At 39.2% G+C, this 27,952-nt stretch overlaps 2 protein-coding genes across 4 annotated transcripts in view; both read left to right on the forward strand.

Annotated features, from left to right (window-relative positions):
- Positions 1-4,215: 4,215 nt before the first annotated feature.
- On the forward strand, positions 4,216-12,118 carry LOC123746139 (ras GTPase-activating protein raskol-like). The gene is given in 10 exon segments (XM_069314337.1): positions 4,216-4,419; positions 4,977-5,168; positions 5,481-5,643; positions 5,801-5,820; positions 9,600-9,774; positions 9,777-11,250; positions 11,252-11,422; positions 11,424-11,528; positions 11,530-11,659; positions 11,819-12,118. Coding segments are annotated over 10 exon segments (2,925 nt in total). The 5' UTR covers positions 4,216-4,224.
- Positions 11,981-27,952, forward strand: part of LOC123746140 (centrosomal protein of 76 kDa) — a 245,210-nt gene continuing 229,238 nt past the window's right edge. The window contains exons 1-3 of one of the 3 annotated variants that reach the window (XM_069314067.1): positions 11,981-12,114; positions 20,465-20,539; positions 24,840-25,047. In XM_069314067.1, the coding sequence (XP_069170168.1) occupies positions 20,477-20,539; positions 24,840-25,047 (271 nt within the window). In that variant the 5' untranslated portion in view covers positions 11,981-12,114; positions 20,465-20,476. Of the gene's footprint in view, positions 12,115-19,362; positions 20,540-24,839; positions 25,048-27,952 lie in introns of those variants that run through there. The other 2 variants (XM_069314066.1, XR_006771466.2) reach the window with 2 other exon arrangements.

Genomic DNA, 27,952 nt, shown 5'->3' on the forward strand with positions numbered 1-27,952 from the left:
TGTTCATTCAGGTGTGAACACCATTCCAGCCACTTTTGTTCTTTTATTTGTCTGGTCTCTCGATGCACATGTTCCTTGACCTCACAAAGTAAGATCCTGTTGCGATCACTTGGATGCTTTTTGTATAGCTTTCTTGTTGTGTTGAGTCTATGGTTGAGTTCTTTGACACGTTCGCAATAGTACCAATGATCTTTATGGTGTCCGGTGGACTGTTTTTTTCAGTGGGATTGAGTGGTTGGCTGCACTTTGAATCGCTTTGACAAATTCTTGTTCTGCCTGATTAATGTCTTCGGGAAGATCATAGTTTCTTTGCCACTCTGAAATGAGGTTTTGAAATCGGTCCCAGTTTGCTAAAGCAAAGTTCCAGGCTTCAGATGGAGGCGGAGGTGGGGTGGGTAGGTCTAACTGAAGATCAATTTGGACCCCATAGTGGTCGCTTGTGAGTGTGGGCTCAACTGACCATGTTGCTGCATCTCTTAGGGAGGCTGAAACGAAGGTTAGGTCTAATCTGCCTCCTTGGATGTGGGTAGGTTCATTCTTGTTTAGGATTTGTACTTCTGGAAGCTGGTCCAGTAGATGTGTAATGTGAATGCCGGCTTCATTTGTTCTGTTCGAGCCCAGTGCCAATCGATGATGGGCATTAAAATCTCCATAAATGACTGTGTTTGTTGTTGTCGCGTGTCCAAATAACACAGAGATCCATTTCGGCATGTGGAGACCTGTACACATTGAACACTTCAAGTTTGTCGTGTCTTAGCTCAATGGTAACTCCCATTACCTCTGTCCCTGCTCCACAATTGGGTGGGCTGGTTATGGACTTGGAGATCAGGTCACATTTTACATAGATTGCACATCCCCTGGATTGCCCATTGATCCATGGAAGGCAGAAGCCTCGATAGCCTGAGATTTTAGATTCTAATCCAGCTCGAAGCAAGCTCTCCTGTAGTATCAGGATGTCTATGCCCTTGGTTGCTGCTATGCATTGCAAGTGTTGCAATTTAGTGTGCAGTCCTAGCGCAATCCATTGCAGGATCTTTAGACCTCTAGGTTCTTGGAATTTGCTGATAATTCCGTGGTATCCATGGAGTCTGATGAACACGCCATGGAAGTTGCAATTGGTGTATAGGTTCTTAGTGGACCTGAAATTGACTCATCAATGTCGCTTTCCGACGAGCTGGACTCTTATCTGTTTTTTATGGGGGTGTCTCCTGCCCTGCTGTCTTGACGGTGAGGATATTACATCTTCGAATTTCTTGAGCTTGTGCTCAATTGTCTTCCGAGTCTCTGTGGTTTGCTTGATTCCATGTGATGACAGCAGACTTTCGATCAACTCAGTGACCAAAGTTTTGAGCATTGGCCAGAGAGCGTCCAGTTCAGTGGGAGCACCATTTAATGCTGTGCAGGTTTGGGGCCTAGTAGCTTTTAGACCCTTCTCGGTGGTAACTTTGACACTAGAATTGCTACTCCTATTAGCCCCAGTGTGCTTGCTGGATGAAATGGGAGGCCGACTGCTTTGAACATGATTCTTGTGTCCTCCATCTTTCTTTTTGTCCTGTACAGAGGTCTTCTCACCCTTCACCATGGCCGATGGTGAAGGGCCGTGTGCCCCCTCTTCCTGAGTGGGTAGACCCCACGCAGTTTTAGTGGGCATGGGAGCTGGTATTCGTTTTGGTGGAGGTTTTGGCTCCGCTGTAGGCGTGGTGGGGTTCGTTTGAAGCCTTTTGAGCCTTTCAGGGCATTTCAAGTTCCAGGCATGATGTGCCTTGGAACAATTTGGGCATTTTGCCTGAACAGGGTGGTTTGCCTTGTGTTTATCAATACATGTTTTTGTGTCATGGGGCTGGCTGCAGACTCCGCACCTCACTGGGCGTTGGCAGCCATCTTTGTGATGCCCAAATCTCTGACATCTGAAGCATCTTAGGGGTTCTGGGGTGTAAGGCCTGTGTTGGAACACGCCCCAGATTCCAAGGTAAAGTTTCTCCGGGATCCGTCCTCTTACTGTGAGAAGGACTAGTCGAGTTTCCTGTTTCGTGGTTCGTACTTGGCATCTCTGCTGACACCACATAGTTCAGCTTTTCGAGATGGCCGAGGGCCATATGCAAGGGATAGTGGAGGACAATGATTTTACTTATTTTATCCTCTGGTTTCAGTTCCTCACATTTTGCGTAATTTTTTAGAATCGTGGCAGCCGACTCGTCTTTAGGCCTCAGAATGTATTCTCCTCTGAGATTAGGTTTTGCTCTGATCTGGAGCTGGGGGTACTCTTTTTCCAGGTTCACTACAGTAGCGTAGGAAGACTTACCTTCGGTGTGCTGCACCTTGAAGATTGGAAGTGTAGATCTAGTCTGAAGAGCTGGGAGAGCTGGAGAAGCTGGAGAGATTAATGGGCGATGGGTCGTCATGGAGTGGCTTGTCCTGTTTGCCTTATTCACGTGATGCCACTCGCCGTCACTTTCAGAACTTGTATCCAGTATCGATGGTCTTTTCATACACTGAGCAGCATTGCTGGATCGATTATAATTCAATTGGAATTCCATGATGAAATTCAAATGATCACTTGTGGAGTGGTCTGGTGAGTGAAGGTGATGCTCTGTGCTACTGGAGACAAAGGCAGCGTGGAGTTGGCTCACTGGGTGAACTGTGTTTGCCTACCGTCTCTTCTCGGTATATAGTACCAAAATGGGAGTGGGATGTGACAATCTAGAATGAAGCTAGTCTTCGCTCAGTTTTTACCCACCCGGCAGTGCTAGGTGCATGAGAGGTCGTCTGATGATCTTTATCTTTATGCCTTTATCTGTGGTCTGTGGTCTTTATGCCTTTATCCGCGGGTGAAGGAGTCAATTATTTTCCACACACACACACTAGGTTTTTTTTATATTTCTAATACAGGTTTCTAATTTGTAGGATTAACTTCGTCATCCTATGCTGGACGCTTTCTAGTGAATTTATATCTAAATTCATTCTATAGTACGGCGACCAAATGAATGAATACATTCATTTGTATTTGAACATCACAACATTTGAATACATTCTTCAAACAAACTCAATTTTTTTTGTGCATAATCTTCATGATAAGTGCCTAAAGTCTAAAGTAGAGTCTCTGGAAAGGAGAAGAATTAGAGGTGATGTGACGCATTGGAAAATAATTGATGAGAAATTAAAAATCAACTTCAAATTAGTAACGAATATATTGTCACAAATTATATTATTCATATGGTCTCAGAATGGCATATAACGTTCATGTTCCTTGTGGAAAATTATTGTTTAAGAGTATAGTTTACTGTTAAACATCATACAAATATCATACATCATACAAATATCATACATCATACAAATTTTGAATGTGGCCATCCAAATATGTGCCAAATTTATACGCAAAATATTTATAACTTCAAACATTATGGCTTTATGATTAAACGATTGTAAGAACACATTACAACTAAGAACTTTGCACATATGTAAAAATGGTGAGAATTGGTCAGAAACTGCAAGTTTTAGTTAAGTCTCCAAGTTGAAATTCTTGTTTTAGAGACAATTTAAGTTATTGACAATGAATATGGGTAGTTCTAATTAAAGAATTTTCTTGTAAATTTTAATAAACATTGCTTGGCATTCATATTCAAATATGTGAAAGTTGTAGGTCAATATATGTTGAAATGAAGTCAAGAAAAAATAACCCCCCAAAAAACTAAATAAAGGGATAACTGTAAAACAGACAATGGGCCCCTTAACTTTCTAACAGTAGGTTGACATATATATGAATGAAATTGGGTGGATATAAATAGGAGCTGCCTCGCATGGGCCAATAGGCCTTCTGCAGTTACCTTTGTTCTTATGTTCTTATAACGAAACATATATTGCAATAACTTTGTTGCCAATATGTAAGTGATAAGGCCCTCATCTGGTCCTCATTCATCAATACAACCTAAATAAGCAAAGATAATAGAGTTTGAAATCTGTAAATAAATCGGAAAAAAAGAAATGTCACAATTTCTGCCACCTGAAACCTTTTCTAAAGTAGTCGTCACATCTACAAGAAAAATGACAGGTTGGATAACAAGAACCTTTCACACTACTTTCATACCTTTCATACTGTATTACTGCAAATTTATTCATTTATTAAGGCCTAATACAAAGAAATATTCAGTACTGTACTGTGTGTGTACTGCCACCTGTCAATGGTGACTATTCTCTTCCTTTTCTTAAATTATAGTTTATGTACTTATGGTCATGTCACTCATTTGTTTTTTCAGGTACTTTTGTGAACTGCTTCTTGACACCTCCCTCTATGCACGGACATCCAGCAAGCAAAAGGTGGAGATGTGCTTCTGGGGAGAGCAGTTTAAGTTTAGCAATCTACCTTCTGTTGAGAATATTAGTGTTGCTCTTTATAGAGAAGGAGAAAAGAAGAGAAAGAAGGTAAGAAACAATTGAGTGCATTAAAATAATAGTATATCAAAGCAAGTTTTTGGTTTTATCACTTGTTTTAAAGTGATAAAACTTTTGTTTTCACATTTAGCTGGGAACAAAATTTCACTATATCTTTGATGCCACGTTCCTTCCAGCAACTCGTATTCTTTGATAATGTGGCTTATCCATCTTGAACTGGTTGCCGTTCAACTTGTTTTACTTTATCGTGTCTCAAATCTTTTTAGCTTGTGTAAAGAATTAGAACCTAAATACTTGTGCTGTTTTCAAATTTATCACAATACTACAGTAGATATCCCTTATAATAATACATTTCCTCATTATTAGGTATTCATTATAGATACAAAACCTTACTATTGTCACATGACCTTTTTTATGCTATCTTGAAGCACTGTGTTGTCTCAAGGCTTATGATGCTTGTGTATGGGTGGTAAAAAGATTTTTTCATATGAGCCATGTGAACCCCCTTTCCCCCATTGGTGGCCATTGCTGCTGCTTCCATTCTTTGCAATAACACTATTGATTTGGTTATTTATTTTCTTTATTAGGAGAAGCATGTCTTGGTCGGGACAGTAAATATACCAGTAGCCAATGTCACCAGTCGTTGTCACATTGAGAAGTGGTACCAAGTACAACACGACAACAGGGCGCCAAGTAAAGACAATGCAGCTCTCCGAATCAAGTGCAAATTTCAGTCAATTGATATTCTTCCAATTGAACTTTATTCAGATTTCTTCCAGGTTAGTTAATATTTGAATTGTTGAAATGCATGATCTACATAATCACTGTGTGATAAAAATATAATTTTAAATTAGTGGGGATTAATTTTGTAATAGAAAAGTATATTATTTCTAATGCTCGTATATCAATCAGTTATATTATTGTAATGACAGCAAGATTTCTAAGATAGTTGATGTCATTTCTAAAAGACATGTGGGAATACCTTCCAAGAAAATGAATTATATACTATACTGAGATGTTAATTTAAAATGCAGATGCTTGAGACTGTCTTGGTCAGTTTTTTATTTTTAATACCAACTTTCTATTTGCAGTACGTAAAGGCAAACTACAGTATGGTTTGTGAGCTACTGGAACCAGTCATTAGTGTAAAAGCCAAAGAGGATATTGCAACAGCAATGATCCATATTATGCAGAGAGAAGGAATAGCAAGAAACTTCTTGGCAGACCTTGTCATGATGGAGATTGACAGAATAGGTAAGTCTTTTTATTTACATTTATCATCAGCCATACCCTTTTCCACTTTCATGAGGGATGAAAAGGCACCTTGTGAAGGCACCTTCAAGAAGAAAATGATGGAGAAATATTGCAGGGAAAAGGTCTCTAAATATTCAGTGACACTTTTCTCTTGCAGTATCTTCCACAGTGAATACTGTAATAATTTGTATATAAAAAAATATTCAAAAGAATAATATACCTGTACATTCATTTAACATCTGTTACAATGTATATATATATTTAATAAGACCACGACAGTAATACACAAAGCATTTCGGACATAACTTAAAATAATTAAGTTTGGTTGTTTAACCACTCTACTGTGCAGAGCACCTTCTTGATATTATATATAGGTGCACTGCAAATATATCAAATATTGTTTAATAACATAATGAAGCAGGACACACACACACATAAGGACATCAGCACAACAAGTTACACTTAGTTTTAATGTGATAGTCACATTGTGGCACTGTGACTGTCACACAGTCACAGTAATCTTATCAGTACTGTAATAAAGTTAGACAGGAGGTGACCAGCCCTAACAATTATCAACTCTGATATCAACCTGCTGTCTCATTCTTTGCATCACAAAAAGAGATTTGTATCTGTTTATTTAGCACCATTTATTTAATTTAAGGGTTGCTAAAACTAAACCATACTAAAGAATGATGATATTTGTTCAGAAAGTTTGACTTACATTCATTGATTCACTACACTACACTTTGTTGATTGATATAAAAACTGAATGGTCCTAACTTATTTATTATATCCTTTGCTTCTGAAAGAGAACATATTATCTATGAATTATTCTTTCAAAGACAGTAGATAGTAGCAATCAGGCCAAGAATAAGGTCATTGTAAGTAAAAGTAAAGCTGCCCAATATATTGCTTGAGCAGTTCTTCCATTCCCATCTTCCATGGTGTATGTCCCTATTTCAGTGTTCAAATTTTGTAGCTGGCATTTAGTCCAAGACAGTGACTATTTAAAAGTTTGCACTCTGGGCCATTGGTTTAGATCTGTACTTCCACTTGTACTTTTGAGAGGCACAGCTATCCATATACAGTACTGTACACAGTATGGTTTTCAATCTGAAAGATCTTGTGTAACAAATTTACTTATTTTCTATGATCGAGCCGCAGAGATTTTATAGGAAAGAAATTGTTGGGTTGAATGCATCTATCTGGACCTAAAAAAAGGACTTTCAACAGAGTTCAACATAAGAATTTGTTCTGGAAACTGGAACATAGTATTGGAAGGGTGATGGGTAAACTTTTAACATCGATGACAAATTTTCTGATAGAAAAATGAGGGCAGTATAATCAGAGGCAATGTACTGGACTGGAGAAATGTCAAGTGGAGTACCACAGGGTTCAGTTCTTGCTCCGGTAATGTTCATTGTCTACATAAATGATCTACCAGATGGAATACAGAATTATGTGAAGATGTTTGCTGATGATGCTAAAATAATGGGGAAGATAAGTAACTTAGATGATTGTCATGTACTTCAAGAAGTTCTGGACAAAATAAGTATATGGAGCACCACTTAGCAAATGGAATTTAATGTATATAAATGTCATGTTATAAAATACTGTATAAACATCTGAGGTCCATGGTTGTTCAACATCCTCCCAGCGAGCATAAGAAATATTACGGGAACAAATGTGGACGTCTTTAAAAGAAAATGGACAGTTTTCTTAAAGACATGCCGGACCGAGCTGCTTGGAGCTGGCTGCTCCAAGCAACAGCCTGTTGGGCCAAGCTCTTAAAAGTCAAGCGTGGCCCCGGGTCGTGCTTGTGTAACACGAGGAGGGTGTTCTCGAATTATCCTTTCCTCCTCTTTTCCGCCTCTACCTGTATTCTTACTTTGTCCTCTATACTAAGGGACCCCAAAACTTTTACTAAAGCCGACTCCACGCCACGTGGTCCTAAGACGATTGACCGACTTAGGATTCTACAACCCGTATGACGTGACCTAGGCTTTGAGCAAAACCCTAGAGTCGCCTCCGCGGCCACCACCAGACCAGTAACACTGAGCAATGATCGAGGTCTGGATCGATCATGCTAATTAATCAATCTTGGGGCTTGATCCCCACTATAACCGATACCCTTTAAGATCTGAAGTGTGGAATTAGTTAAACGGGAATGATGAATTCCGATTCGATGTTAGAATCGGTGCCCAATTCAACTCTGCCTCGTGTAGACCACGTGACCAGGACAAATTCACATACATATAACATACACATGGAAATAATGAAAATGCAGATTTACTAGCTATTAATTTATTAAAAGAAAAACTAAAACAAAATCTAAATGGTTATCACTCCCTACTTGAACACTCCCTAATTGACCTGAACGGCAATGAATTGACTATCCCTATAAGAACTCATAAAGCAACTCTACCTTGGGCGATCAGCTAGATGTTCGTGCTGTCGGGGGCCGAAGATGGTATAGGCCACCTGCCCGAGTTGTTTCTCAATCCACACTAATCTGTCCTCTCTCTGATGCTCCAGGAGCCCAGAGCAGAGTATTGTTCCGTATCGCTTACCAAGTTACTTAGCAAGGTTTAAGTTATAACAATTAACCTCTGTTGTACTTAATTGATCCAGACTGGTTGAATTATTTTACTGAAGTTAAATTACACAAGCATCTAACGGCAGAGCTGTTCCCGATCCCCAAAATGGTTATTTGAACTTTGAGAAATAACTAGTGGACATGTCAACTCTGATGACCTACGACCGCCAGGTCACTCCACCTTACAACTTAGATCTGGTTCGTGACGTCACTGATGGTGACTTAACTCAATAATTAGAATACTCTTGATATTGTACCCAGTATTATTATACAATACCATTTTAAAACAAAATGAATAACGGCTAATTTCTCTAAATAAGTGAATACTATAGAATGGTTCATTATACAAAACTATGAACAAAGATGTCCGCCATTATTTTCACCGCGAATTCCCTGGGGTCAGGTCCCGGGTCACCACGCGGGTCCAGCTTCCCATTCTCTTTTGTCGATAAACCATTCTGGATAATTCTTACAACCAGCCTAGTTTGTTACACTTGGGGAGTAGAAGAACTCTCGGAACCCCATACAGGTATAAATGCAGGTTCAATCTAGTTAAAAAATTACCTGAGCAGACCAGAATACCACTCAGTAGTAGTTAGGGCAATTGAAAAATTAAGCAAACTGTAAACAAAAATCTGTGACTGATTTGAAATTTTGACATGGTGGTGGTATCCTGGAGCAAACTCACCATTCTTCTGTTTCTGTAATATTTCAAGTTTTATTTGCAGCATTAAGATTACCTCAATTTTCCTTGTTTTGGTACTTTTCAAATCATTAGTGTTATGACATTTGGTTGGTTCCATGATGCAAAGGCGGTAATCTTTAAAAGTATTTATAGACAGCCCTCGTGAATTCTTTCTAACCATGTGTACTAGCAGTGGCCGCTAGACAGCTAGCATGACTAATCTAAGATCCCGTGCGACATGCGTAGTATAAGCCTTTACCCTCTACATTTCAACACTTAAAAGTAATTACTCTCGTAACTGTAAATTTACATTACTGTATTTTCAACTGTGCAGGTTGAATATAGGCATTACTTAATCATCAAAATCTTTGATAACATGACCCATTGTATCTTGAATTTTTATTTATACGGTATACATGTTCTTTCACAAATCATGAGTGACTTTGCAGTATTTTCCTTGATCATGTGTTGTATAAATGGTTCCATTTTGGGTCAATTGGGTCAGGTCAATTTTAGGGAACACATTCTCCAGCTTTTGGGAAACAAGTGAAAGTTCACTTCCCAACTTAATCATTTAGCTCTTCATTTTCACTTGAACTCTAACCAGAAAACTAACATAAATATATAAGGAATGTTTATGGCTGCAGCTGATGTACTTCACTTGTATCTTTGCAGGTTGATCCCATGAAGGTGCCACAGATATCATTACAGAAGCAACAAGAAAATCTCTTGTCTATTGTACGCATGACATGGTCCCGAATCCTTAATTCCCATCCATATTTTTCCTTGGAGTTTAGGGAATGTTTCTGTATGTATCGAGAACGTTTAGCCACCATTGGAAAGCAAAATCTAAGCTGATCTCGGCATCTATTTTCCTAAGATTTCTGTGTCCTGCTATCCTGTCTCCTTCATTATTTAATATAACACAAGAATACCCAGATGAAAGGACCTCCAGAAATCTCGCTCTAATCGCCAAAACTCTTCAGACACTTGCTAACTTTACAAAATTTCAAGGCAAAGAAAACTTCATGGAGTTTATGAATGAATTTATTGAACTAGAACAATCTCAGATGAAATCATTTTTGAAGCAGATCTCGAGTCCAGCAAATCACGACCACAGAGCACTGGAATATGACAAAGACATTGACGTTGGGAGAGAGATGTCCTTGTTACATACTTTCCTTACCGAAGCCTTGAGAAAGTTATCATCATCTACCTCCAAAACCAATATCAGTGTGTCTCAGCAGCGTTTCCTAGACAAGTTACGTCAAATCCTTGATGAGATTAGTGTTGCTCAAACTCAACCAAATATTAATATTGTGCAACAACTCTCTTCTCATAATCCACCTGAAATTCCAATTTCAGACCCAACATCTCTTGAGAATGGAAGAATGGAAGATAGACTTGGCTACCAGTCTCTCCAGAGAAATATTTTCAGATACAATGACCCTACTGTCAGTGAAGAATATAGGTCTGTAGCTCCACCACCCGTAAATCATCTCCAGCTTCCTCCAGACACTCCATCCACTCCACGCCCCTCCACTCTGCCAAGAAACACATATCTGATGGGCTCGGCTCGCAAGCCAGCCGTTGACCTAAATACAGCAGATGACTATGTTTTGTTTTCTGCCTTAGAACCTGACAGAAAGCACAGAGAACCCAGTGCTATAGGTCACAGTTACAGTTACAGTCATCTTGCCCCTGGCCCAGCTCAGAATACATCTCCAGTTCATAACCACAGTCATTTACATCATCACCACTTCCACAATCATGCTGCATGGTTCACCAACAACAGACAAATGTTCAGTGGCCACCCACAAATGAATGGCCATGGACAAGTTCATCAAAATGGTCACATGGTGTCAAATGGAAATCCTGAAGAGCCATTAGACATCAGCCGTGAAGAAAATGATAGAAATTCTACTTGTGAAACTGAAACAAATATGAAGGGTTCACAAACCTCAATTTCTCAGCTGTCTAATGTAGCATCCTCAGGATACCAAAGTTTTGCATATAGTCAGTCCTCTAGCCCAGTGGATCCATCAATAACTCACCATGATGCTGCAAATAATAATAATACTAATGTAGCAGGGAACAGTAGTAGTACTAGTAGTAACAACAGTGGTGGAATGCACGTATCACCTCATATGACTCCACAGTTGACAGCTCCTTTGGCTTTTAACAACCCTATGTATCACCTCAATGCTGCGACTAGCTCTCCACGACCTGTCCCACATCGCGGAGTTCGTCTGTCTCACCATCACCACCATCATTTACACCAAAGTGCACAGCAGCAGCAAAGCCCAGTGAGCTCTTCTCTCAGTTCTACACAGTGTTGAGGATTTGCAGTCTGCCCCAATGATGGCTCCTAGTTTGTCCTCGGCACGTGCTCCCCAGCGTACCCATTCATCATCGAGTGAAGATAGCACATCACTGGCATGCACACCACCGTTAGAGCACAGGGCATTCAAATCGGGTGCTCCTCGAACCAACCCTCGATGGATGGGGTCAGCCGACTGTGGTACCTAGTGTAGCTCCTGATCACCACCATTCTACATCAGATCTGCTAGGAGGGGCACAATGTCGAAGATCAAAAGTGAATCGTTGGCAGTGGGAGGCGACAACGGTATCAGTATGACAGTGACTCGTCCAGTGATGAACAACCACCCCCACCTGCTCGAGTTCGTCCCACTCGCACAAACCATAGGGTATCTGAGACCAAAACTCTTGATGAGGTTAGTATTACTGTACATATAAAATTTTATATAAAATGCATATCAAATTGCATATAAAATGACAAAAGTTCAATATAATGTTTAGAGTTCATTTTAGTGGTACAGTATTTTAGTCATTGCTGTACACTGTATTCTGTAAAAATAATTATATTATTCCAGTATGAGCAAGAAATCCTTGCACTTCGCACTGCCATGGAGGAAATGCATCATAAGTTGGTTGCTGCTGATGAGCACATACAGGTTCGTTCTGGTGGCCCTAAAGCCTCTTCTGAGATTGTTACATCTGCCCTACCCCACGATTCCCATGCTCTTCACCATTCTGGTAACCCGAGCAGTAGTCCAGTTCAGACATCAGCCCACCTTCAACATAATAGACACAATCACCAATACCCACAACCTCAGCAGGTGATTGATTCGGAGGGTCAGGGAACTCAGATGAGAGAGCTGCTTCAAAAGTAAGTTGCACTCAGAATTGTTGTTATGCATCTGTGAATGAAGAGGATTTGTTTAATGATTCTGATTTTGGACCACGTCCTCAAATTCTAGTGCATTTTCTAGTTAAATGTAAAAGCACTTCATTTACTATATCTTGCATTTAAGTTATTAACGAGTCACATTGCAGCATAATACATAATGTAGTACAGTAAAGCCTTATTTTAACAACAAATTGTAATAAAAAATACTCAGTCAAGAAACTTGTTGGAAACAGGATTGTAGTAACCTCGGTGTGGGGCATTCAACCTCATATCCCCTACATTATCCAAGGGGACCTTTGACAAGCCACCGGCTTCTTGTCCTTAGTGTTACATAGCCTTCCCAGCTTGTGGTCAATGAGAATGCCAAGGAATTTGCCATCTAATTTGTTACAAATTTGGGTATTGTTTATTTTGAGATTTATTTGATTAGAGGATTTATTGCCAAACAGAATATAGAAAGTTTTGTCAATGTTAAGGGTGAGTTTGTTGGCAGTTAGCCACAGATGGACTTTATTTAGCTCAGTATTTACTGTGGCATTTAGAGCAAGGGGATCAGGACTGGAGTAAATGAAGGTTGTGTCGTCAGCAAATAGAATTGGTTTGAGGTGTTGGGAGGCATTTGGAAGGTCATTAATGTAGATGAGAAAGAGGAGAGGGCCAAGTATGCTGCCCTGGGGAACACCAATGTTGATGGGTAGGGTGGGAGAAATTGTGTTATTCACAGAAACACATTGGAGCCTGTCAGTAAGGTAGGATTTGAGGTATTGTAGGGAGTGTCCTCTGACACCATAATTATGTAATTTAAGAAGAAGGTTTTGGTGGTTGACAGTATCGAAAGCTTTACGCAGGTCCACAAATAACCCAACAGGGAACTCATTTTTATCAAGAGCTGTATGAATCGAGTTAAGCATACTAATAAGTACATCGTTAGTGCTTTTTTTTTGGGCCTGAAGCCATATTGGCAAGGGCTAAGTATATTGAGTTTGGCTAGATATGAGTAAAGCTGCTTATAGATTAGTTTTTCAAAATTTTTTGACAAGTTTGGCAGGATTGATATAGGTCTGTAGTTGTTAACATCTGTGAGATCACCACATTTGTGGACAGGCGTTACTCTCGCTTTTTTTAGAATATCTGGAAAGGTTTGGAGTTCAAGTGACTTGTTGAAGAGCAAAGCAATAGCAGGGGCTAAAGATCTGGAGGCTTTTTTGTAGATTAAAGTTGGTATCTCCTCAAGGGCACCAGACTTGGTTTTAAGGGAAAGGATTATCTCATTGACGTCAGTGGAATTAATAGGCTTTAGGTACAGAGACTGTGGATAGTTACCTATAAGATAGTCCTTAATGTCAGTACTGGAAGATGGAATATCATTAGCAAGGGATGAACCAATGGAAGAGAAGAACCTATTGAACTCAATAGCAGAATCAGAGGCTGAAAGCTGACCATCGTTATTAGACAGGAGAGTCGGTTAGTTATTTAAAGACTTCTTTGATCCCAATATTTGTGAAAGTGTTCTCCAAGTTTGTTTAATGTTGCTCTTTATTTGGGTAAATTTATCTTCGTAGTATTTAGTTTTGGCTCGTCTAATTATCTTAGATAGCAATAATGAGTAATTCTTTGAGAATTCTTTGGAGACAATTCCTAACCTATACTTCTTCTCAAGGTCATGTTTTTTATTAATAGATTTAAGTATTCCCTTTGTAAGCCAGGGATTGTTAAGCCTTTTGGTTGTGACTTGTTTTTTAAGCATAGGACAGTGGGTATTATAAAGGCTAAGAGTTTTTTGAAGAAAAGATTGCACTGCTAGGTTGATGTCCTCTATGTTACCTAACTCGGACTCCCAGTTGACATTATCAGTAGCAGTTATAAAATTGTCTATAGCAGTTTCATTGTGTAGTCTAAAAACATCTGTAGTCTAAAACATCTGTCCAGGGAGAGTTTCAGAGCATGGTTTGCATTTAAGAACCTCTCCGCTTACTTCAGGGATAATCATTGATAGCACTACAGACCATTACTCCACATTTCTCCTAACCAACATTAACAAACCACCAAACTAGAGACAAGGGAGATAAGCTTTAGGCTGCACAATGAAACTGCTATAGGCAATTTTATAGCTGCTGCTGCTAATGTCAACTGGGAGTCTGAATTAAGTAACATAGGGGACATCAGCCTAGCAGTGCAATCTTTTTCTTCAATAAACTCTCAGCCATTATAACACCCACTGTCCTATGCTAACGAAACAAGTTACAACTAAAACGCTAAACAATCCTTGGCTTACAAATGGAATACTTAAATCCATTAATTATCTGTTTATATCAATTAAATCAATTAATTATCTGTTTATAATTAATTATCAATTATTATCTGCTAGATTAAGGACTTGCCCGAAACGCTGCGCGTACTAGTGGCTTTGCAAGAATGTAAATACTGTACTATCCAATGTATTCTCACAAACCCAATGTACCTTCTTGTATATATATAAATAAACAAATAAATAAATAAATTAATTAATAAAAAATATGACCTTGAGAAGACGTATAGGTTAGGGAATCGTCTCCAAAGAATTACTCATCATTGCAATCTAAAATAATTAGAAGAGCGAAAATTAAATACTACGAAGATAAATTTACCCAAACAAAGGGTAACATTAAGAAAACACGGAGCACAATTTCACAAATATTATTTGTGAAGATTGTGCTCCGAAGAAGATTTTAAATAACAAACCAATACTCCTGTCCAATAACGATGGTCTGCTTACAGCCTCTTATACTGCTATTGAGTTCAATAGGTTCTTTTCTTCCATTGGGTCATCCCTTGCAAATGATATTTCATCTTCCATTACTGATGTTCAGGACTATCTTACAGGTAACTATCCACAGTCTCTGTACCTAACGCCTGCAAATTCCACAGATGTTAATGAGAAGATCCTTTCCCTTAAAACCAAGTCTAGTGCCCTTGAGGAGATACTAACTTTAATTTACAAAAAAGCCTCCAGAACTTTAGCCCCTGCTATTGTATTGATCTTCAACATGTCACTTGAACTCCAAACATTTCCAGATATTCCAAAAAGGCGAGAGTAACCCCTGTCCACAAATGTGGTGATCTCACTGATGTCAACAACTTCAGACCTATATCAATCCTGTCAACCTTGTCAAAAATATTTGAAAAGCTAATCTACAAGCAGCAATCTCTTATCTTTTTTTTTTTTTGCCATCTAGCCAAACACAATATACTTAGCGCTTGCCAATATGACTTCAGACCCAAAAAGAGCACTAACGATGCACTGATTAGTATGATTAACTTGATACATGCAGCTCTTGATAAAAATGAGTTTCCTGTTGGGTTATTTGTTGACTTCCGTTAGGCTTTTGACACTGTCAACCACCACAATCTTCTTAAATTTCATTATTATGGAGTCAGAGGTCACTCTCTCCAATACCTTCAGTCTCACCTTAGTGACAGGCTCCAGTATGTTTCTGTGAATAATTCCATCTCTCCCACCCTACCCATCAACATTATACAATACAATACAATACAATACAATTTTATTTAGGTAAGGTACATACATACAAAAAATTTATACAAGGATTGGTTGACTTATAGGTAGAGCTAGTACATACAATGCCTAAAGCCACTATTACGCAAAGCGTTTCGGGCATGATAAACTTAAATGACAAGCTTAATACTAATTGAGCATAATGAGTAGAATGAAAACAAGAAATTAAAACATAGATGAAAAAGCAGCACAAATACAATTATGTCGACAAACAGCGCTCTTTAAAGAAAAAACAGACATTGGTTGACAAATAGAAGGGTAAGGTAGGTTACAGGGAATTTATTAGGTATAGCTTCGCTTTTAACTTAAACTGGTTGAGAGAGGTACAGTTGGTTGGGAAGGTCATTCCACATTCTGGGCCCCTTGATTTGTAGAGCATTTCTAGTTTGATTAAGTCGTACTCTAGGAATATCAAAACTGTATTTATTTCTAGTGTGGTGCTCATGGGTTCTGTTACAACCTTCTATGAAGCTTTTGAGATCAGGATTGGCATTATAGTTTAGCGTTTTATATATGTATAATACACATGAGAGAATGTGCAGTGACTTAATGTCTAACATATTCAGAGATTTGAGTAGGGGTACCGAGTGATGTCTGGGGCCAGAATTGGATATTGTTCTAATAGCAGCTTTGTGTTGAGTAATTAGAGGACGTAAGTGATTTTGGGTAGTAGAGCCCCAAGCACAAATACCATAGTTGAGATATGGATAGATAAGGGAGTAATAGAGAGTCACCAGGGCAGGGCGTGGTACATAATATCTGATCTTAAAAAGAATGCCCACAGTTTTTGAAACTTTTTTTGATATGTTTAGAATGTGTCCCTGGAAATTCAGCTTGTGGTCAATGAAATTGCCAAGGAATTTGCCATCTAATTTGTTACAAATTTGGGTATTGTTTATTTTGAGATTTATTTGATTAGAGGATTTATTGCCAAACAGAATATAGAAGGTTTTGTCAATGTTAAGGGTGAGTTTGTTGGCAGTTAGCCACAGATGGACTTTATTTAGCTCAATATTTACTGTGGCATTTAGAGCAAGGGGATCAGGACTGGAGTAAATGAAGGTTGTGTCGTCAGCAAATAGAATTGGTTTGAGGTGTTGGGAATTAGTGTTCCACAGGGCAGCATACTTGGCCCTCTCCTCTTTCTCATCTACATTAATGACTTTCCAAATGCCTCTTAACACCTCAACCAAATTTCAAATCAAATCAAATCAAATCAAATGTTATTTAGGTAAGGTACATACATACAAGAGATTTTACAAAGAGTGATGGATTCATAGATAGGGCTAGTACATACAATGCCTAAAGCCACTATTACGCAAAGCGTTTCGGGCATGAAAAACTTAAATGACTAAAGCTTAATATTAATTGAGCATAAAGAATAAAATGAGTTGAGAACAAATAAAAAAAAAGAGATAAAAAGGGGAAACATGGCTGAAAAGCAGCACAAATACAATTCGGTCGACAAACAGCGTCATTTAAAAAAACAGACATGGGTTGACAATAAAGGGGTAAGGTAGGTTACAGGGAATTTATTAGGTATAGCTTCGTTTTTATCTTAAACTGGTTGAGAGAGGTACAGTCTTTAACATGGTTGGGAAGGTCATTCCACATTCTAGGTCCCTTGATTTGAAGAGCATTTCTAGATTGATTAAGTCGTACTCTAGGAATATCAAAACTATTTATTTCTGGTGTGGTGCTCATGGGTTCTGTTACAACCTTCTATGAAGCTTTTGAGGTCAGGATTGGCATTACAGTTCAGCGTTTTATATATGTATAATACACAGGAGAGAATGTGCAGTGACTTAATATCTAACATATTCAGAGATTTGAGTAGGGGTACCGAGTGATGTCTGGGGCCAGAGTTAGATATTGTCCTAATAGCAGCTTTGTGTTGAGTAATTAGAGGACGTAAATGATTTTGGGTAGTAGAACCCCAAGCACAAATACCATAGTTGAGATATGGATAGATGAGGGAGTAATAGAGAGTCACCAGGGCAGGGCGGGGTACATAATTTCTGATCTTAGAAAGAATGCCAACAGTTTTTGAAACTTTTTTTGATATATTTAGAATGTGTCCGTGGAAATTCAGCTTGTGGTCAATGAGAATGCCAAGGAATTTGCCATCTAATTTGTTACAAATTTGGGTATTGTATATTTTGAGATTTATTTGATTAGAGGATTTATTGCCAAACAAAATATAGAAAGTTTTGTCAATGTTAAGGGTGAGCAAAATTTTATTTGCTGATGACACAACCTTCATTTTCTCAAGTCCTAACCCGCTTATACTCTGATTGATACAGTGAATACTGAACTAAATAAAGTCTATCTTTGGTTAACTTCTAACAAACTCACCCTTAACATTGAAAAAGCTTCTATATTTTGTTTGATAATAAATCCTCAGATCAAATTATTCTAAGAATAAACAATATCCAAATTAGTAACAAAGTAGATGGTAAATTTCTTGGTGTTCTCATCGATAATTTGATTTTGATTTTGAATTTGAATTTGATAACAAAGTGAATTTCCAGGGCCACATTCAAAATATAGCAAAAAAAGTTTCTAAAACTGTTTTCATTCTTTCTAAGATCAGATATTATATACCTCGCTCTGCCCTAGTATTGCTCTATTACTCTCTGATCTATCCTTATCTCAATTATGGTGTTTGTGTTTGGGGTTCTACTACCCAAAATCATCTACGTTCTCTAATTACTCAACACAAATCTGCTATTAGAACAATATCTAACTCTGGCCCCAGACAGCACTCGGTTCTCTTACTCAAATCTTTGAATATGTTAGATATTAAGTCACTGCACATCCACTGATGTGTACTGTATATATATAAAACTCTGAACTGTAATGTCAATCCTGACCTTAAAAGCTTCCTAGAAGGTTGTAACAGAACCCGTGGGCACCACACCAGAAACAAATACCTATTTGATATTCAAAGAGTGCCACTTAACCAAACTAGAAATGTTCTACAAATCAAGGGACCCAGAATGTGGAATGACCTTCCCAATCAAAGGCAAAGTGATGATTGGATGACATAAACTCTCAACCAGTTTAAGATAAAAACTAAGTATTACCTAGTAAACTTCATTTAACCTTCCTTACCCCCTAAATGAAAACCCATGTCTTGCTATTTTAAACAATGCTGTTTGTTGACCAACTTGTATATTTGCCGATTTCTGCCATGTTCCCTTCCTTTTTTTATTCCCTTTTCAATACAATTTATACTTTAATCACAATTACTATTAAGTTTTAGCCTAAGTGCTTTTCCCCAACACCTTGCCTGAAACGCTATGCGTATTAGTGGCTTTAGGTATTGTATATACTAGCTGTATCTATAAATCCAACATTATGTTTGTAACTCATCTTCTATGTATGTACCTGAATAAAAATTTGAATTAGAGTTTGAATTTGTATTTTAAAAGTTTCAATGTGATCCGCCTTGTCATGCCTGATTTGCAGTGTTGTTAGCTCTATCCCCTTCGTAAGAGTGTCACTTGTTTAGCTAAACGTACTATGGGGTTCAGTTCCTGAACCCATATATATATATATATATATGCCTCTGTAACCCTTTCCACCACCACCCACTGGGTGGGTATGGGGTGCATAAATAAATTAAATTAAAGTATGCGGCGGATACTAAGCGTTCACTACACGAACGAAAACGTAAACACAACAGTTGCCCCGGGGGACCCCAATCCTTGGATCGTCGTCCCCCTCAACCAGCAACAACACCAACATTCCCTGCTCTACCTAGGAAGGATTGATGGGTACCTTGATTATCAGAAAACTTGCCGACAAGGGAGTGCCGGTGCACATGTGGCACCTGTGTCATTGTGGGCCCTGAATCACAACAACAAAATTAGCACATAAATCTACAACAATGTATTTAAGAGCTCTAGGTTAGGTTGAATATATGTTCAGTGTAAGACATGCTTTACAAAGACTTGATTGTCTTAATCAATATAAATGGTCATACAAAAATCAGTTGGCAAACAGCTCTTACAAGAAGAATGTCGATACTGAAATTATTTAAGTTCTTCAATGATGATATGTCATATTAGGCATTTGACCATATGCATGCAGTTGACAGTATCTTAAAATAATAGAAAATGTAATGATTGCAACAGAAAAAGAAGGGAAATGTGTGATGTCATCAACACATCCATCTTACATTTTCAAGTGTTCACATCAACTAAAAGACAGAGTAATTAAGTGTTGCCTAACCATCGACAGTGATGCATCACCTTAGAACCCATCTCTTGCGGTCATTGAAAAAAAATTAACAGAATCTTAAGTATCATAAAGAAGCAAGATAAAAAAAAGCCTCCCAGTACACTGTAATTATCATGCAACAGTACAATACAACCCTGTCAGCTCAACTTAGACAGATGTCAGGTGCATCATATTTTCATATACTGATAGCAGATTTGCTTATTTCAGAGTTACCTAAAGCTTGCCAATTTGGTTTTAATGTGCACAGAATAAGCACCAAAGTTTCTTTATGGGTCAATGAGCTGGTTGTTCAGCCCTTGGTGTTCATGCTCTCAGATCAAGTTGCTCTTTTTCCAAATTGCTCTTAACCTAAAATGATTGCATTAACCTAACATAATATTGTTTTTACCAAGCCAAACACAACATAACCTAATCTAATATACAGAATTCAGAAAATAGAGGAGCAACTCATCTTGTTAACATCTTTATCAAGGTGAAAGGTCAAAGGCAGTAATGTTCCTTTTCTTTGTTTGAATTTGATGATCACATTAGCCAGCAGCAAGAATGGCTGAAGAAAACGCAGAGAGAAGAGCAATGGAAGATGTAGTAAGAAGTGAAATAGAAAAGGTAAAGTGCAAATGTAGTATGTACATAAATAATTATAAATTTTGAGAGCACTTCTTAGTCACCCTGTCTTATTATTTTATTAGAGTTAATTATGCAATGGGAAAGGACAAAATTGGAGTTGAATTTGAATTGCTATATTAATTTAATATGGATATCTTTCAAATTAATCCTTAAAACTTTGTGTTTAAATAATATTTTGTAGTATATAGGTAAGTACAGTACCTGTATATTATATAATACAGTATCTATTTTAGATAATGCTGGAATCTTATGGCCAATGCATACCCTACCTAACCAAAGCACTAATTTCCTTAATTTAGGATAAAAAAAATTAGTTGGCTTCCAAAGATACTATATTTCATACATCATTAACAACATTAATGCATTTTAACCCCTTAACTACGCCGCCTCCAAATATGACACCCCCCCCAGTGTGCAGGAAATATATTACAGTATCTGGAAAAAATTCTTTTGTTTTTTAAAGTGTCAAAACCCCTTCCCTCAGTATGGGTATTTCAAATTTTTTTCGAAATTGTACTTACTTTGGCTGTTATGGGGTCTGTAAGTTGGTGCGTGACGTCATCATTCCCCGTTCGCCCGTGACGTATGCTCCTGGGGCCAGTAGGGTGCCTGGGGCGGGGCGTGCGAGTTGCTATGAATATATTTATGTTCAATTTTTACGCACAGTTCCAAATACATTTTATTTGTTTTTATGTGCTAATCCTATGTATAATGAACACGTACACTATATTATGGCAGTAAAACATCCGTACTGTCCGAAAACACTGTGTTACGTGCATGACACTTGTGTACACATATGTTGCACATATTTACCATGTATCATGCTAATTTATGTATATATACAATCTGTTTACACACTATACACTATCACACACTATATACATTCACCATCAACACATTCAGAACACCGCGAGTGTGAGCAGCCACACCCAGCCAGCCCTCCCTCACTCGAACATCTTACTCGCCAACATTGCTCCTCCCACCATACTATTATTGTTTTTATTACACTATTTACACATGTTATATATACTTATCTACATGTTTTATTAACCAGAACTATGCAAGTAAGCCGGTATTGTGTCCAAACAGTACAGTGGCCACCATACACTGTACAATGGGGCCTCGATTTACGATGCTAATCCGTTCCCAGAGACGGATCGTAAGTCGAAATATCGTAAGTCGAAGTGATTTTTCCCATAAGAAATAAAGGGATTTGAATTAATCCATTCCTCACCCTCCAAAATATTAATACTGTATACAAATACATTTTATACTGAATACAATGTTTTTTCTAACTAGAATACAGTACCTAAGTTTATCTTACCTTTATGGAGAGCTCTTGATGGCATATGGAAGATGGTGATGAGGGGGGAGGAGGAGAGTTGTTACTGTTTGGAAGGGGAGTCCCCTTCCAATATCACTTCAGGCAGTGATGTTTTCTCTGGGGTATTCTCTCTCCTACGTTTTGCCTGAATACCACTAGGACCTGGTTGTGGTTCAGTGCTTGTTTGTCTCACTACAAATTTGTCAAGACATTTGTTTTTCCCTTCATTTTAACATTTGTCTGTAATGATGCATCACTTTAGCACCCATAATGTCCTTTTTCTTAGCCAGTATGGTGGATATCGTTGACTGAGATTTGTTGTACTGCCTAGCCAGTCCATCAACCCGCACACCATCTTCATATTTACGAATGATCTCTTATTTCTGCTCTATGGTCATCCTTACATGGGATCTCATATGTTGAGCCTTACTACTGATATTCCTGGGACTCATGGCATGATATATAATAATTACTTTAATGTTCAAAATGCAAAAAAATCACCACAAAAGCGAAATTTCTTATAGGCGCGATCGTCACTAAGCGGGCAGTTGTAGTAAACTGAGGCAGGTCGGCCGCATGACCGGGAACCACGTGCTCGGTCGACCAGAACGTGTACCAACAAATATCGTAAGTCGACAACACCATCAGATGTCGAGTCGCATTTTTCGATGAAATTTACATCGTAACTCAAAATTATCGTAAGAAGGGGCAATCGTAAGTCGAGGTGCCACTGTATGAGAAATCACACAGCAGACAGCAGATGACGCTACGATTACGATGTCACCTCCCTCACCAAAATAGCTCCTCTCAACATACTCCTGTTGCTGTTATTACACTATATACACACACATTGTATATATACCCATGGACATATGTGTTCCCCATAGCGAACCACGAAGCTAGTATGGTGAGCAAAACAAGAGTGGCTGCCACACATAGTGAGGCTACCTCAATTCTCTCCCTTCCTCCCTCCCTCACCAAAATTCCTCCTTCCACAATACTACGCACAATGCTAATTATAACCACAATCCTGGTCACTAATTCCTGTAAATGAATAATTGACCACAAGTTTATTTTGAAAATGAACCTAAGAAGTCGTTTGAAGATTCCTAGATGGGCGAAATAATGCTGTGGTGCTGTGGCTAGCTCTGTGAACATCGTGAACAGCATTGAATCACTGATATTTAAACATTGTACCCAGTCATTATCACACTCAGGCTCTTCTATAATACTATCATGGCTAAATAATACAGGTTATATATATATTTTGACATTATTAGGCAATGCTGTGGTCACATGCTGAACAACAGTGCTATGCGCTCATGCTGCGGGCGGCATGAGCACACAAAATTGAGTTGAGTGAGTTGGCCTTGGTTGCTCACTCACTACTGAGGCTCTCACACCTGGGAATGTGAACCACAATTTTTTTTAAAGATGGTGTCTGTTTACAAGAGCCCTGAGGAAGCTGATGTGAACCCTATGTAGCGGCGGGAGTTTTGAATGGAACGTGAAAAATACAAATACCCGGAGGCACGTAGCGCACCTCAGACGTGGGTCTGCAGGCGCGTTGCGCAGTTAAAGGGTTAATTGCAATGTTGTTACCCACTCCCAAAAAATGCCTCTCAAAGCAAACTAATAATGTTAGGGGTGAACTGTTGTCAATATCCCTTGCTACTTAAAACAAATCGATCTTTTCTTGTGGTGTAAAACTAAATAAATGATAGCAAAATCTTCTATTACTTAAGATATTCTGTAGTCAATGCTGAGGAAACAAACCTAATCCAAATAAATGCTGATATATGAAGAAACTCTCTGCAATAATTATTCCACATTTAAAGCCAATATAGTACTGTAATCAGTAAGTTTTCAAAACTGAACCATAACCAGATGGTACTGCATAGTGTTCCCAGAATGGTGTCTTCTTTTGATAGTTTCTTGTTAATAACCAGTGAGAATACTGTACATTCACAGCAAAATCGTGGAAGCTGAAAGTGGAAGTGGAAGCTATACCAGACTTAACATAATAGTCATATATCTGCTTTTATGATTCATTTGGTTTCACATTGTTGGGAACAACAAATATGTTAGGCTAATCAAGATTCTCCTACACTAACTACTGGCCTTATTGAGGATGCAACACACAACACTTAAATCTTGTATATCATTAACAAAAATTTGTGTGGGTTTGTGAATTTAAGGCAAATCATAATTTTTCAAATTACTGTATTGATATAGTATCTTCCCCATATAATACTAATACAGTAATTATAACATGCAGTATTAATTTTCAGATTAATATGTACAGAATCAGAATCAGTGGCTTTATTCATAATAACATGCAAATTGTTATAATGTACTAGTACAGTATAGTATTTTGTAAACTTATTAACACTTTGTTCCTGTAATGATGTTCTCGCAGTCATTAAAAAATACACATGATTACGGCCTTGATGTTAACACCTTCAACAAAATAAAATACTTGTAACAATTCCATTTATCTGATTATTATGGGACATGTTTCAAAATGCACGCTATTCTCATGCCAACAATTTGATACTAAAATGAACGATGTAGCATAAAAAATGTCAGAATCCTGGAAAGAATATAAACATGAGTGTGGTGGTGCTGGCCAATGATGTTATTAGCTGATATTGAAATAAATAAAATTTTCAACAATTAATTTATAGTCCGATTATTATGGGACTTGTTTTAAAATGTGCGACATTCTATTGCCAACATTTTGATACTAAAATGAACAACATAGTATGGGAAAATAAGGTCAGAAAACTGAAAATAATATAAACATTGAAGAGTGATGGAGTGCTCATGGGTAGCGTCCGGCCAACTTTGACCTTTGCTGGGCAGTGTCGAGCTGAACTTAGAGATAGTGTGCCAGGCCAAACCGGGCGGAACAAAGTGTTAAGTTGAAAATCTTAATGAAATATTTTTTTTCAGGAAAATTTGCAGGCAACGATTGACCAAATGATCCGAGAAGTCGTTTCAGAAGAAGTTGGACGATCATCACATGTTAACCTTGAAACAGTCGTCGCACGTTTGTTAGATTCTATCACAGTACAGTCTATGGTACAAAGAGTGTTAGCAGGATGCACTCCCCAGCAGTCTACACATCCACCAGTAGGAAACTTGCCTGGGAATTTACAAGGTGTTGTTTACAAGCTTTCTGCCTTGCTACTGTATTATGAATCTAAGAACTGATGCATCTGTTTATTATTACATGTAGTTATACTTGGTAGGGATTCCTTATAGGTTTGTCAAAATTTACTGTCAATGATATCTTAAGAATGCCTTGATGTTTTAATCTGAAACTTTCAAGACTTGTGTATTTTGATGTAAAAAAAAAGTCCGTTTGTTTATTGTGGCTTTTAATCTTCTAGTGGCTTTTAATCTTCTAGTGGCAGATTTTAGAGGAGTAATTTTTTAAATTTATTTGGGATAAAATATTTAGCAATATAGTATCTTAGAAACTAATAAGTATTACTGTTTCAAAATTTCGATACACATGTCTAATGCAAGGGATAACATTATAACAAGGGATAACATAACAAGGGATAATGAGGAATTCTCTCGTTTATGAGTGATAATCCATTGAGTCATATAATAGAGCCAAAATCAGACGATGTATGTCTTGGAACTGTACCATACAGTATATAATAATTGTTTTATACGCGCCCAATCTTGCTTTGAATATTGTTTGACAATACTGAATTGCCAAACACTTTGAACAAGTGAAGTGCCTACTACCTGACTACCTGGCTGCCAAATGGCACCTCAACTCGGGGAAGACAGAGATCAAAGGGGCTGCCAAAAAATGCTGCCCAGGAATGAGAGTTTCATTACATACAACTTTATTTCTGGGGAAGACCTTTCAGTAGCTCATCTAGTTTTCTTCCCATAATGCTGATAAGAAAATTATTGTTCAAGGAAAAGTCTTGAGAGGTACCTTTGTTTGATCCCAGAAACCCTGGATCCCAGTATTTTACTGTATTGCAAGCAAGCGATCATGACGTCATACGTTGCCGCGCCACTGTCTGCGCAGCTCCCCCTCCCCGGGAGGGGGAAGGAGGCGTCCCAGACCCCTCATGTCGGGTATCCACCTGTCAGTTCTGAGGCTGGATGTCAAAACACAAAGAAAAACGCCGACCGGAGGGAGTGAGGGATGCCAGGAAACCCCCGGGTCTCGCCCAGAAAATGGCATTTCATTATATTCAATGCTGGTTTTCTGGGGGGGAACCCCTTCAACTCCCTGGAGCTAACTACCCAAAGAGGAATGTTTAGGGACCTACTCGGGAGGCAGTCGGTCCTCAACTTGAAGTCAAGACAACCGGCTGCAACCACCAACCCTAGGCAACACAGGCCGGATGAGGTCCAGGATCGTACACGAGGTAACGAGCAGCCAGGACCCTAATCGACCTCCAAAATCCCTGTGCCCGAATGGCAGCCCAGGACATGTCGCCAAGACGGCAGCAAGAGCAGCGAACTTACAAACGTCATGGGCACGGGGATAGACCGCAGGCCAGCTAGCCATGAGAAATCCGCGGACAACACGGGAGACCCGCACCCCGCGAACAGGGAAGAAGGGAAACCAAATCAACCCGAAGTGCGTCCCCGGAGACAGAAGCCGTGGCGCACAAATAACAGCGAAGAGCCACAACCGGACACAAAACAGGATGCACCCCCGGCTTACCCAACGAGCATCAACAACACAGGGACCCCTCTGGAAAGCAGCAGTCTCACTCTTCGCCAGAAAAGGAGACGGCTGCAGACGAACAAAACCATCACTTAGACCGAAAGAGCAGAAACTCCTGTGCTGGAGGAGAGCATGAAGTGCCCCAACCCGACCCCCAGAGGCCAATGCCAACAGAAAAAGAGTCACAGAGAACAAACCTGAACCGAAGGGGCCACAACAAACCGAAGAGAAGAAAGAAAAGAGACCACTCTGTCGTATAACCAGGACGGCTCAGGCGGCGCCTGAGCAGGCCAGAGGTGAAACAATGCCCGAGACAGCTTGTGAAACAGTGCAGAAGGAACATCAAAACCGAAAGCAAGCTGAAGCGGCTCCGCCAGAGCCGCATGAGAAGAGGCGACAGTATGAGGCAAGATGACAGCCCCAAACCTCCACAAGAGAAGGATAAGACCATGCCAACAATGCAGTTACCTAAGAAGGGACAGAAGGAAAAGGAAGGACTGCCAAAAAACCCCACACTGCCGCCAAGAAGCACACAGATGGGACACCATCAACGAAGCCACCCAATCACCAACAGAAGGTGAGACTTGAGGCAGAACCAAACCAGCCTTGCCATGGGCTAATCGAGCATAGGAAGAGGCAGAGCCGCGGGAAGATCTCGGGTGCAACCAAGGAACTAGCAGAGCTAGAAACCCAAGCCGGCAAAGGAGGAAATGGAACGTCTGCCATACAGAAAAACATCCCAACGCCAGCAAGCCTGCCAGGAGATCGGTGACAACAGTCCCGACGCGCAATGCTAAAGAAACGACACTGAGACTGTGAAAATGCCACCAGACCAGTACCCGACCCAAGGAGTACGAGCCATGAGAATATGAACACCACATTTAAGATCCCCAAAGGGAGGAACAAAAGAGAGAAGACTGACTACAGGACCCCACGGGCACACGCACCAGGGGACACCAGTGGAATGACAGCCCAAATGAGACAGACACACACGGGAAAGAAGGACCACAGTGTCAGAGTAGTAGAGAAGAGGAACGCATGAGGAAGCGATGTGGTGGAGGATAACACCACACACAGCTTCAAGTGCAGATATGATAGAGTGCAGCAGGCCCAGGAACCTGCCCAAGAGCGAAGAACAAATGAGAAGCGGGACCAAAAAGCCAGAGCAACAACTCCAGCAAACACAACTAGGGAAGTACAACTAGGTAAGCACCGTACAGAGAATCCAATCCACAAAGAACAATGCCATGACCCCCCTTGCAACCAGGCACCCAGACGAACAAGGAAGGCCCCAGAAAGAAGCACGGAAGGGCCAACAAAAATCCACAACCAAACCCCAACACGCATCCACAGCATGAAA

This window comes from Procambarus clarkii, chromosome 78 (assembly GCF_040958095.1).
Source record: "Procambarus clarkii isolate CNS0578487 chromosome 78, FALCON_Pclarkii_2.0, whole genome shotgun sequence".
Lineage (NCBI taxonomy): Eukaryota > Metazoa > Arthropoda > Malacostraca > Decapoda > Cambaridae > Procambarus > Procambarus clarkii.